Source organism: Notolabrus celidotus, chromosome 14, assembly GCF_009762535.1.
Source record: "Notolabrus celidotus isolate fNotCel1 chromosome 14, fNotCel1.pri, whole genome shotgun sequence".
Lineage (NCBI taxonomy): Eukaryota > Metazoa > Chordata > Actinopteri > Labriformes > Labridae > Notolabrus > Notolabrus celidotus.
In genome coordinates, this window is record NC_048285.1 from 2823335 (window position 1) to 2836000 (window position 12666).

Here is a 12666-nt window from a genome sequence, read left to right on the forward strand (position 1 = left end):
TGGAGTCATGGATGAGATGATTTGCAGGAAATATTCAGGATAATTCTCTGTGAGTGAGTGGGAGTGGGTGATGACATTAGTATCATGCAACTGGTCTAAAAACTGGAGGAGTATCACGTGACAGGATGTTTAAAATCATCCGAGGTTGACATTGAGGATCATTTTCAGGAACAGTGAAGATGTTTATATAAATGCTGAGTGTAAACACAGAGATGTGCAAAGTCATCAAAGCGTAGGTTTTGCTTCCTCCACTGTCTTACTGTAAACATTACACTCCTCTTCCTCCTCCTCCGTCTGACGGGGAGAACTTCACGCTGTGAGGGAGGGTTCTGACGTGAAAGAGGCACACGATGGCCCACTGGGAAAGCCTTACATTTCTGATACTCTTTTGTAAAACACATCCGCTGTCAGGCCAACATTGGTGGGAAAAATCCTAAGCAGCATCCTTCACTCCGCCAGAGAGAGTAGGTGGAAGCATGAACAAACATAAAACGACTCAAATGTTGGAAACAAGAGCAAATTCACAATACACGATTTGGATGTCCACGCAAAAAAGTCTGTCCATCAGAGAGGAAGCAGTTTGGATCTGTCTCACACTCCCTGTGCTTTGAAAAGCTTTACAGGACTCGAGTCAAACATATAAACTTCCTGCCCTCCGTCAGCCTTTACTCTCCCTCTCGTTCGACTCTTCCCCCTCTTGCTTCATCGCCTTGAGCAAAACAGTTTCCTTTTTCCCGTGACAACCGGCTCAGTTCGGCCTTTGTTGCCGTTCTGTCTCGTCCTCGTCTAACCGTTAACGCCGCCGGCCTCACTCCCTCCCTCCCTCCCTCCCTCCCTCTCTCTACTGTGCACTTCTCTTCCTCCCATCGCAGCACTTACTCTTTTACTGCACACATAAATTAGTCACCAATTGACACAAGAGGAGCCGTCTTTTTATTCATTACAGGAGGCATCCTGTGCAATTTAGTGGCGCGGCTCTCTCTCCTAAATCAAAGCCCTGTTTGTCCTCAGCGCCCTGCGTGTCCTCAGCTGAAGGTAGATGAAGTGAAGGAGGAGAAATAAGAAGTGGCAGATGATAAAAGAGAAAGAGGCTGGTATGGTTTGATCCCATCCCCCTCTCCTGGTCTGTTAAACCAGGTCAGTGTGGAGGATCTCTTCTCTCTCTTTAAAAGCAGCTGACCTACAAACCCTCTCTTTACCAGCCTGCTCCTCCATCCTCCTCTGCTTGGATCAATGAGGCTCTCAGCTACCTAGAGGCTCTATCATGTGTTCCTCCATCAGATATTTTCCTGGAGAATCTGAGCATGAGGTTTTTTTAATCTCAGAATCCAACAAAGAACCTGCTGTCTGCCTCTTTGTCTGTACTAGTCTGTGCCTCACGTGTCCTTCACTCTCTCCCCCGTAGACCCTCCCAGGCTTCACATCATTACATAATCGTGGTTTCCAACTGGTGCTGCTCTCTAAACGGCCGTTTCCTGCGCTCCTCCTCTTTTCGTCTCTCTGCATTAGAGTGGGAGGCTTCTGTGGGTGACTCGGTCATGACTCTTGACGATCGAGAACATTTTGTCTCCTCTGGAATAACAAAAGAATGCAAATGAGCTGTGTCTCTCTGCACTTCCCCTTCTGTGTTCAGCAGACACAGGAGGACGTGCCTCACACGTGCCCTTGGCTGGCCCGTCCTCTTGCCCCACCCACTGCGAGATGATTGGTGCTGCTTCTGTGTTTACATGGAAGCCCGGCCCCCTTTTTTTTTCTGCTCCCCCTGACTCTGCCCTGTGCAAAGCTAAAGTTATGTTCCTCAACCTGCTGCTACAGCGAAGTAAACAAAGACCCGGAGGCTACAGGGACAAGCTCACATTTTAGAGTCACTTTAAATGTATTCCACACGCTTCTTAGACTTTAACTCGTAGTCATGGGTGTGGATACACCTCTGGATGTCCTGCACGTGTGGAAACTGCAGCAGCAGCTTCGAGCAGAGCTGATAACAGCCTTCGTCTCCCCAATTTTCTCCTCCAGGCAGCCGCCGCCCACCTCAGGACAGACCCCCATGGTGTCCCCACGAGCCGAGACCACACCGATACCCGTTCCCACGCAGATCCGCAACTACCAGAGGATAAAGCAGAACCTCTCCAGCAGCCCGACCACCACCCAGTACAGCTCACCCAGGTAAGAGCTTCTCTTTCTATGTGTGAGACTGACAGAAGAGCGATTAACTCTGCAATATGTGATTTATGTATAAAGGATGACACCTGAAACAAGCCGGGGAATCATCCTCTGACTCATGCTTCAGTTGTCATGTTCAGCCCTAATATCGTCAGGATGGTTTTGCAACTCAGACTCTTGTTTCATCAGCCATTAAGTTTCACTAAAGTTACATCAGCTGGAGTTTGGGTCTTCCTGATGTGAAGACAAAGAAGAAGGGAGGGCAGATGAGGAGAGAAGGAAGGGTGGCAGCTTGTTTTACAGGAAGAAGAAGTAGAGAGAGAACTCCTGTTGGCTTCATTGTTTGTGACTGCAAAGAGTCACAGTGTCAGCTCCATGTGTGGGCTCATTTGTCATTAAGTCCCCCCTGTGGTGATCCAGGAGGAAAGGTACTGGTCTTTGTTCACCATCCCTGTGTTATCAGTCTGGATTAAAGCCCTGACGCTGTGTCCCTTTCACCCTTTGACCCTTTAGATCCCCACAACACTGCAGCTCCTTTGCATCTTAAATGATTTGAGTAATCTGTGCTGCAAATGTTCCCACACAGGTTTGACTTCAGCGTGCTTTAAAACTGTGTCAGAACTTGCAGCAGGAACAAAACAACCACAAAACCTGCTAACATAAGAAACAGGGAGGAGACGCTTAAACGCACTTTGAGCTGTTTTTAAAAAGTTATCTAACAGTCTCCTTTTATTGCTGCCGACTTTTTACGAGCTGCAAAAGTTAACCAGACCTGCTGCGATGAATTAAGACAACAAGAAACAACAGGCAGGCTTGAAGCTGCTTTGTTTACATGTGTTCCTGCAGACTCTCACACTGACAGCTGAAATGAAGCAGAGCAAGATGTTTTGCAGGATACATGTAAAGGACAAGCAGTTGCACCAGACGGGTGTGAGTCCCACATATCTCTGCATCCTATCTCTTGACCTGTCCTCAACCTTTCCTCTCAGAGTCTAGTCCTGTGTAAAAACTCTCCAGTGTTCATGTCGGTGTGTAATCTGCAGTTTTAGGCTCCTCCAGCGTGTTTATCTCCCAGTCTGAGTCCTACCTGGTGGCACAGTTAATGGAGATAAAGCTCTGCCTGCTGGTCTGGTTTGCTTTCAGAGGTCATAAAGAGTCTCAGTTAAAAGCTCCTCGAGGCATTTTTAGAGACGGAGGGGACAGAGGATGGAAAGAAGGAGGGAAGGAATGTTTTTAAAGAGCAGGATTGAGCTTTTTACGTCAGTGTTAGTTTTTGGTCCAATAAAACGAGAAGCATCGCTGCTTTGACTCTCCGGCTGAAAGATGCACAGGCAGCCCGGTTTTATCATCACTACACCTGCTTTCCATCTTCCTCTCTTGTGTTCACACTTTGTCTTTTTGTTTACTAGATCTGGTACAGTGAGGCGCTCAAACACCAGTCCCATGGGGTTCCCAAAGGTCGGCTCAGGGTCTCCCAGCTCCGCAGACGTCCCCCAGACGGTCAGCCGTCGTCTTTCCACCGGCAGCTCTCGTCCGTACTCTCCCTCTCCTCTGGGTAAGAACATGTCCAGACTTGTCCCTGACCTTTTTATAATAACACCGCCCAGACGTGATTGGATATAACTCGTGTTTTGTGTTTGCAGTCGGGACGATCCCCGAGCAGCTGGGTCACTGCTGCTGTCATCTGCAGAACCACGAGCCCCGCAGCCGCAGCTCATCAGGAGGTCAGTTCACACAAAGCGAGGTTAACCCACATCTCACCGAGCCAACTAGTTCACTAACGTTAAGCTGAGAACTCTGGCATGACGGGAACGAGCTGCAGGCACACGGCTTTGTTTTGATTCCTGACTTTATTATTGACAGAGCATGAGTCAGCGTGAGTCACGGCCCTTTATAATGACGCCGTCGTCGTTACATGAGCTCCTCAGACGTCTGACAGATCCTCAGACGCTGTTTGTGTGCAGAGATCTGCTGTCATGGTGATCCTGTTTTAAAAGAGGGAAGCGACAGAGCTCACAGTGTCTGACCGTGAGCAGCTCTCACTGTCCCACACAAACAGGCTGGTTTTAGGAGCGAGGTGGAGTCTGTGTGAGAAGTCGCAGCAATGTTATGAAAGTGTCACAAGTGGCATCTCTCCCTGCTGCTATTTACTGCTCCCGGACAAATGAGTCATAGAGTTATGTCTCCTCTGACATAAATCAGATCATTAAAGGAGTTCATGATCAATCTATTCATACGTCACAAGCTCTTTATGATCCCTGATGTACTCTGAGGATGTTTGAGGGGAATCCTGATTCAAAGATCTTCTATTTTGACACATTTTTGAGTCTGGAGGTTCAGAAACAGGATGAATGGCTCTAGTTCTGCTGTATTGGCTGCATTATTATCTAATTGGGCCAAGGCTCTTCATCAGTGGAAGTCCAGGGCGTTAATGTCTGACCCTGACATAATCAGATAATTATTCTAAGATTCTGCCAACATTAAGAAATCATCCCGACCAAGAAAGGAAGATTGTAGGATCGTTTTAATGACCTGAAACAGCCGTTACATCGCTCTCTTTTGCGGCCACATGAGTTTCTGGTTTGTTTGTTTTCTTAAACTTTAGTCAGTTTACTTTTGGAATAAACCAAAATCAAACAAACTATAACAATAAAGAGTAAACCCCATGCTCTATGGGATAAAATTACACTTTTTAAATGCTGTCTGGTTGCTTTGAAGAGAGCTTCCACTGTTTGTGTTTCTGGTTAAAAGAAAAACATGGAGCCTCTTTCACCAAAGTCTTCCTCAGTTATTCTTTTCATTTGTTCTTGAGAAGGTAAAGTCTAAGGTAGATCTATGACCCTACTCTTTAACTGCAGAATTTTCTATGCCCAAATAAGGGCGTGAAACTACAGCGCCACTCAGAATTCACACCAGATTAAAACAAAAGGTAGACATCGCTTATATTGCTCTAAAGTATAGGTTGAGCTCCTGTAAATAAAACACTAACAGGCAGATTTTTTTATGATATATTTAGTAGCATTTGTGTGGATGTAAAATAAATACTACACAGGTACATTTGATGATCGTCAGATGAAATACAAAAGTTTGATCTCAAATTTGACTTTTCAGTGATTCAAAAGCTGTCCCTGCAAATCAAGCGAACTTGCAACAGAAAAATCTTTAAATACTGCTTTATAAAGTTAGGGTATCATGCTTTTTGACATATATTATCAATTAAATTGAAGCTGTTATCAATGTTCCTTTGTAGGCGTTTCAGTTTGAGCTCAATATTTAGGTTTCATATTTTTACTCAGACATAAAGAGCAAATTAAACCCTCGTCAAATTTAATGTATGCCTTCAAAATTCTCACACGATGAGATAGTAGATACATTAACTATTATGACGATATAACTTGTATACATGATTTGAATACAAGTTATCTACATTTAGATCATTCATCTAAGTGTCTCTTAATAATGTAAAGGTGTTAAATTAAAGAGCCATCATTTGTGCATCTTCTGTCCCAATGTCTTCCCCGTCTCTTGTTTTAAATTTGGTGTATAACCCCCAATCCTCCTGATTCTAATCCAGCTCTTCCTCCTCCTCCAGGTTCCCCCGTCCCGTCCTCTCAGCTCCTAGGAGCTCGTCTTCAAAGCGCCCCGACACTGACCGACGTCTACCAGACCCGGCAGAAGCTCCACAAGCAGCTATCAGACCCTCTCCAGCCCTCCTCCTCCTCCTCCTCCTGCAGTCACTCCCCACAGCTCGGCAGACCAGCCAACCTGGGCTCGTCCCCCACCAAGCTCCTGGGCTCGTCCCCGCGCACGTCCGACTGGCTGCAGAAGTCCCCGCTGCCCACCATCATCGGATCTCCTACGAAGGTGAGCACAGCTATGTTCATACCTGCAGGCTGTCCTTGTAAAATCATTCAAAGTTATAGAAGTTAAAGTTTCCTTTGTTCACTTTCAGACCATTTCTGCACCGTTCAAAATCCCTAAAACGCAGGCGTCCTGTAACCTGATGGCGCTCGCTGACAGCCCCGTGCCCATGAAGACGCTGGCTGATGCACGAGAGATCTGCGCTCACCACTGCAGCCCCTACCTCAGCGGACGCCCCGCTGCGCCTGAGGGCAGCAGGACCTTCGGCAGGTAATGATAAGATGTCCTACTTGCTGATAAGTCTATGATTAAAGATCATGTACGTCAGCTTTAAGAGGAAAGCATGTGAAAACTGGAATGCCGTAAAAGTGACGTAACATAGTGAAGAGTCAAACTCCTGCGCCATGTGTCGTCATGTTTCCTGCTGTTTGACTTCACGCTGACGTTATTTGATGTTCTCCTGCAGGTCGGTCAGTACAGGTCGTCTGTCTGAGCAGCCAATCAGAATCACTCTGGGTGGACAGGCCTATCAGGGTAGCAATGACAGCCTGAACACGGAGCGCCCCATGGACACAGGTACGCCCACGCTGCTGCACACAGAGCTCAGAGTTTAAACAATGTGTTTGATTATATATATATCTTTTTTTATTATGCATTGAAAATAAACCCAAGCATGCTCACAGTGCTTCATTTTTAAGGCTCTAAGATCTAAGTGTCCTCCTCTCATAGCCCCTGCAGGTCCCACCGGGTTGATCCATGGAGGATCTGCGAGTCCTCGTACCGTCCTTTTCACCGTGGGATCCCCGCCCAACAGCTGCACTCCTCCCACCTGCAGCCACCTGGGCACACGACCGCGCACCACCTCAGGTAAAGACCCTCCTCTTACTCGAGCTGACGTGGTGAAGTTTCCTGTCCGCCGTATTTATCTCACGATCCTTCGCTCTCCCCTCAGTCGGCTCCAACAGCTCGGCCGGCTCCCTGTGCTCCACCAGCGGGCGGGTCTACGTGGGCTCTCCTCCGGGCATGGCCATGGGCACCTCTCCTCCAGGAGGGTTTGGCGGACAGATCCTCACCGGGGCTGAAGGGGCCCCCAGCAGCCTGCGATACGTCCCCTACGGGACCTCGCCTCCCAGCCTGGAGGGATTCATCACGTTTGAAGCTCCTGAGCTGCCGGAGGAGACTCTCATGGAGGTGAGGGGCTGATGGAGCCTAACCGTCATGTTTTTACTGACAGAAGAATGAAAGGTCACTCACAGTTTGTCTTTCTATTTTATTTTTCAGCGTGAGCACACAGACACGCTGATGCACCTGCGGATGATGCTCTCGTTCACCGACTGCGTCCTGGAGATGGCGGCAGTCCGAGCTGGAGGGACGGAGCTTGGTGTGTCGGCTGCCTCCATTTACCCTCCTCAGGACAGTGTGGTCGTGGACCAGATCAGCCAGCTCAGCAAAGAGTGGGGGTAAGGAGAGACTTCATGTTGAGGCTCAAACTCAAACTATGAAAAATGTTTCTTGTGTCTGCAAAAAGTTTTTAGAATCAAGTTTTCCTCACTTGTTTGTTTGTTGATTAAACTTTGAGGTTTATCATGTCAAATATGAGAAACTAGAAGTAAGACTTAATGTAGAACTGGACTCAGATCTCCTGTAGGGTCCCGGGCCGAGTCTCGAGTCCCAAAGTCTGAATGAACATGTGAATCCCTCCGACCTCGTGTGGTCTGAGCAGTCTCTTTGTTCTGTGATGCAGTCTTTAAACGTCTCTGTCTGTGTATTAAACTGTGCGTGTGCTGCCCCCTACAGGCAGGTGGAGCAGCTGGTGCTCTACATGAAGGCTGCACAGCTCCTGGCGTCCTCCCTGCATCTGGCTAAAGCTCAGATTAAATCAGCCAAACTCAATCCCTCCACGGCCGTCAAGCAAGGTAAGAGGAGTTCAGTGATCGACGGAGATAAAGAATCTGTTCATCACGTTTACCTGAAAGAGATAGAGGCAGAGACTTAACGTTACCACTTCTTCTGCCTCTGTCTCACAAACACTCCTGAGGCGTTCTAGCAATTTGCAGGATCTCTGCCCCCCATTTTTCCAGAGTTGCAAGTTGATGCATGTTCCTCGTAGCGTGAAGGATGAGAGGATGAGACATCTGAAGCAAGATGCAAAAGCTGTTGCATGATATTGCAACAATGATGACACCCTGACTTGCAGAAATTTTACTAGACATCTGCAAAAAGTCAGCTGGAAGTTTCATTTGATTGCAGCTCACCTCAAAAAGTTTCCAGAGGTTTCTAGGAGTGTTCTTTGTGTGTGAAAACATCTGGATTTACCTGATAGTCAGATAATGCATGTATTTCATCCCTCTCTTCTTCTTCTTCTCTCAGTGGTGAAGAGTCTGAACGACCGCTACAAAAGCTGCATCTCGCTCTGCCGGCGGCTGACCGACAAACTGAACCACTTCTTCTCTGACAAGCAGCGCTTCGTGGACGAGATCAACAGCGTGACAGCCGAGAAACTCATCTACAATCACGCCGTGGAGATGGTACGTCAGGAGCTGATCCACTGATTTTAATGTGACATGGATAGAAATCATTCCCAGATTTAAACATGCTTCCACTCTGCAGAAGACAAGCTTTTTGGATTCTGTTTTCTGACACGTTGAGTCGTAAATGAAGTCACGCTGAATCCAAGCAGAAACAAACTCATGCATGTCATACAAACAGCTTTTATTTGTATATGTAGTTAACCTCTTCAATCCTGGACCTCATTCATGCATCTTAATTCCCTACGTGTTGAGACGCCTGTAGCATCCTCTCTGATGCTTTTGACCACATTCCTCTGATGCAGTCTTCACTAAAGTGCTGCTATAATCCGTGCTGCTCGTCCTAACCCGACGCTGTGTTGTGTCTGTGTGTGTCAGGTTCAGTCGGCCGCTCTGGATGAGATGTTCAAGCAGACTGAAGACATCGCCTACCGCTACAGCAAGGCCGCCATGCTGCTGGACGGCCTCTCCAAGATCCTGCAGGACCCCACCGACATCGAGAACGTGGTCAAGTGTGAGTACAGACTCCGCCCCTTGAGAGGGAGTTTAAAGGCGTGCTCGTGTGTTTAGTTTCGTGTGGATTATTCCAGGAATGTAAGGAGCGCCTCCCTAACGCCTGTAGTCTCATATTTGTGTCTCAGTGTTTGTTTCTGACTCGCTCTCGTTTGTGTCTCGTCCCCGCAGACAAGGCGAGCGTGGACCGCAGGATCTCAGCCCTCTGCTACTGCACCGTCACACTGTACGAGTAGCAGCGCTCACACAACCACACCACACGGAGGGACCGCAACCTGAGACCGCCGCCTGCCCCCCTCCCCCTCACAGAGCCGCTGGTCCCTCCTGTAGCAGTCCAAGCACTTTTCCTTCATCTGTATTTATCATCTGTCAGTTTCTTTTCTCTGGCCGCATCACAGACTGACTGATGCTCAAACTTCCAACCAAAGATGACGAACAGATCCAGAGACTGAAGCTGAAACTGGACGTGGACATACGTTTGTTTTCTTACACTTTAACGGAGGATCTGATCGACACGAACACAAAAACTCACATCCATCATTCAGGATACGTTTGTTTGTTTTTTACCAGATAAAGACGATGATCAGACGCTCTGAGCTTCACGAGTCTGCAGCTCCACATGAAGCAGTTCCTCTTTTTTAATCTCTGCTCTCTCTGTGTGATATCAGTGGTTATTTACTCTGTGTTTAAGTTGTTATTGTTCTTATTTATTGGTTCAGAAGAACACGGATGTTGGAGTCTCCTGCCTGTCTTGAAAACCTCGAGTATCAGAGTGGAAGGAAAAGGAAGAAACATTATGAACGCTTACATGAAAACATGAACTCCTGTTACAGACGGCAGGCGGAGCAGGAACCTGTAGATGCTTTGTTTTTATTTTTGTTGTCAGCCGAAGCACTTTATCGCCATTTGTGGAGATCTGAGAGAAGGTCGAAATGTGAAGGCGGAGGGGGGAAGGGTTTCCAAATCACTCCTCTCCAACCCTCAAAACTCACCCGCTCTGTGTGCATGATCAACAGGTAATCAGAATGCATACATTTCCCATAAGGCCGAGCGACCAGGGAAACTCGGACAGCCAAGACTCTTTGGCTTCAGCTCAACTTGACAAGTTACCTGAATAAGTTTCATTTGACTAAAATACTACAGCTGTTTTCGTTCTGTCAGTATCTGTAGCTCCTTTTTTTAACCAGACTTGATGTTTGCAAACTTGTATATATTTATAAATATGTGGTGCATGTGATGAGTCCCTCCTCCTCTTTTCGGGAGGAGGAGTGTGTGCGCGTGTGTGTGGGATCAGAGTTTTTTTTTGGGGGTGCTGATGAAGCCGTCAGCCTGTCAGTCAAAGAGCACAAATCTTTATATGTACAGAAATGACTTTGATACGTTTTATTCATGTCTGCCAAGGGGGTTTGATAAGGATGAGACTTTTTTTGGCACAACAGGAGTGTGCTCAAATAAAATACAACTCGTGGCAGCTTCAAAACTTTCCAGAAAACCTTTCTACCAGGACTGTTGAGATCAACACACACTTATCTGTTCCGTGAGTCTGACTGAATTCCCTGAGACGAGCGTGACGTCGTCTCATCGAATACTCAGACTCGATTCGTCAAATCTGCACTGCCTAACGTCCACTCTGTCCCTCTGCCTCCCTCAGTCTGCTGTGCTCCTAACAGTGTATGTACTGTATTTATGTATGTATGGGTGTGTATTTATGTATAAAATATACACATGAGCACTTGCCAGGTGTGCATTAAGGCCAGTAGTAACGGTTAACGGTGGAAAAAGGAGGTGCCTTCTTCTCACGAGAGCAGACGTGGGCCTACTCCTCTGTACAGGTGTGAATACATTCTTTTTCAGTGTACAGATGCATTCACAGGCGGCCGGCAGCCTGCTCCTCTCCGACGTACTGTCCTTTTCCTACACATATCCAGGTTTTTAAGTTCCCCTCGTCCTCGCCATGAGCACTCTGAACCACACGAAGCCTTTTACTGCACACAGAGTGAAGAGGGAAGTCTGACGGAGAACCTCACCCGAGTCCTCGCTCATGTTCCATGGACTGTTTTAATAAAAAGCATGGGTACCAACCGAGTCTGCATTTGACCCTGTAGAACCTCTAGATTATTGAATGTATGTACCCTGTCGTTTTACGCCTCTCCAGCTTGTTCTGAATGCATTTTGAAGAAACCCCGCCGTCAGTCTTCGACCCTGAAAATGCAACACTTTCCAAGCACCGATGTTTCAAAGAGAAATGTCAATGTTGTGTCTCTCACAAAGAGGTGTCTCTCTTTGTTCTTTATGGAACACAAATACAGTCTTTGTTATTAAAAAGAGAAAAATAAACATGTCTCTGGGTGGTTCTTTTAGAATTTTCTGTGTTTTGAGCCACATTTGTTTCTTGTAAACATGACGAGTCTGAAAAACACAAGAAATTGAGGAGGTTTCTCTGTCAGGATGTTTTGCACATGAAAAAGTGAACGCAGAAAATAATGTGAGGGAGAACTATCATTCACATGTGCAGTGAAGCAAAAAGTGCACCATGAAAAACTTAAAACCAGACCCCTGCAAGAGAGAAAGTCACATCATGAACTAGGAAAAGACCGAGGTCATCCTCTCAGAGTGACAGATACCCGCATTGGATAATGGAGGCTGTAGAGACCAGGAAGCGAGCACAGAGGGCGTAAAACCAGGATGAGGGAGTGGGCAAACATGATGTCACACACCTGGGATGTTGTCCTCAGACTGTCGGACCACACCTGTGAGTCAGCTGACGGACAAGTCACAACAACAAGACGAGACTCTTCTGAGGACAGCTGCAGGAACAAGTCCAGGTCAAAAGAAAACAGGGGTCTAGTAAATGTGCAACTAGGATTATAATCTATCTGCAGCAAGGAAGTTGATTAAAAACTAGAATGATAAGTCTGTTGATCATTTGAAAGAACTGCAACTGTTTTACTCAATCAGTTTAATTCAAACAGACTTAGTGAGACAATATTTAACAGTTCAATAATATCAATTGTGATAGGAAACGTTATCACAAGGTTCCAATTATTTGTTTTCAATTTAAGTTTTATCATTTTTTTGTTTCTCAGAGATGACACCTGTAATGAAGCAGAAAAAGTATCATGTAATGAACAATGAAAACTTAGAATCTCAAAATGTTAACAAATACAAGAGATGAAAATCAAAAGACAAACCCTAAAGATTTTTCTAAGACAGTTTGCTCATGTATATATTTTTTATTAGTTTTAGGTGTTTTGTTAACAAAAAAAAAAACTGTTTCTGTCTTTATTTCTTCATAGAACCTCTTTTTTATTTAATCATTGTTCAGAAAAATGTTCTTGCCAGCCTTGTTTTTGTTATTTCATCATTATTTTGAACGTAATTAGATCATCATATTAATATAACCTCAAATCCCATGTTGGTATTGTGTGACAGCATTCCTTACACATCAAATGATCACTTATCCAGCTATTAAAGTCAGGACATCAAAGGCTTAATTACCTGAAACACTTAGACTGCCTGAAATGCTCCCTGCGGAGGTGTTTTTGTTATTGCCACATTAGGGGGAGGAGCTCATACTCTCTTCCGCAGCTGATTGGTTCTT

The 12666-nt window shown here is 46.1% G+C and overlaps 1 protein-coding gene across 2 annotated transcripts in view; it reads left to right on the plus strand.

Moving 5' to 3' along the window:
- The window catches only part of ulk2 (unc-51 like autophagy activating kinase 2), a 51522-nt gene extending 40120 nt beyond the window's left edge, over positions 1 to 11402 (plus strand). Inside the window, exons 15-27 of one of the 2 annotated variants that reach the window (XM_034701160.1) lie at positions 2017 to 2166; positions 3573 to 3718; positions 3807 to 3887; positions 5756 to 6027; positions 6116 to 6294; positions 6491 to 6600; positions 6754 to 6891; positions 6977 to 7215; positions 7306 to 7484; positions 7822 to 7940; positions 8395 to 8552; positions 8931 to 9066; positions 9237 to 11402. In XM_034701160.1, the coding sequence (XP_034557051.1) occupies positions 2017 to 2166; positions 3573 to 3718; positions 3807 to 3887; positions 5756 to 6027; positions 6116 to 6294; positions 6491 to 6600; positions 6754 to 6891; positions 6977 to 7215; positions 7306 to 7484; positions 7822 to 7940; positions 8395 to 8552; positions 8931 to 9066; positions 9237 to 9301 (1972 nt within the window). In that variant the 3' untranslated portion in view covers positions 9302 to 11402. The remainder of the gene's footprint in view (positions 1 to 2016; positions 2167 to 3572; positions 3719 to 3806; positions 3888 to 5755; positions 6028 to 6115; positions 6295 to 6490; positions 6601 to 6753; positions 6892 to 6976; positions 7216 to 7305; positions 7485 to 7821; positions 7941 to 8394; positions 8553 to 8930; positions 9067 to 9236) is intronic. The other variant, XM_034701161.1, reaches the window with a different exon arrangement.
- Positions 11403 to 12666: the final 1264 nt, after the last annotated feature.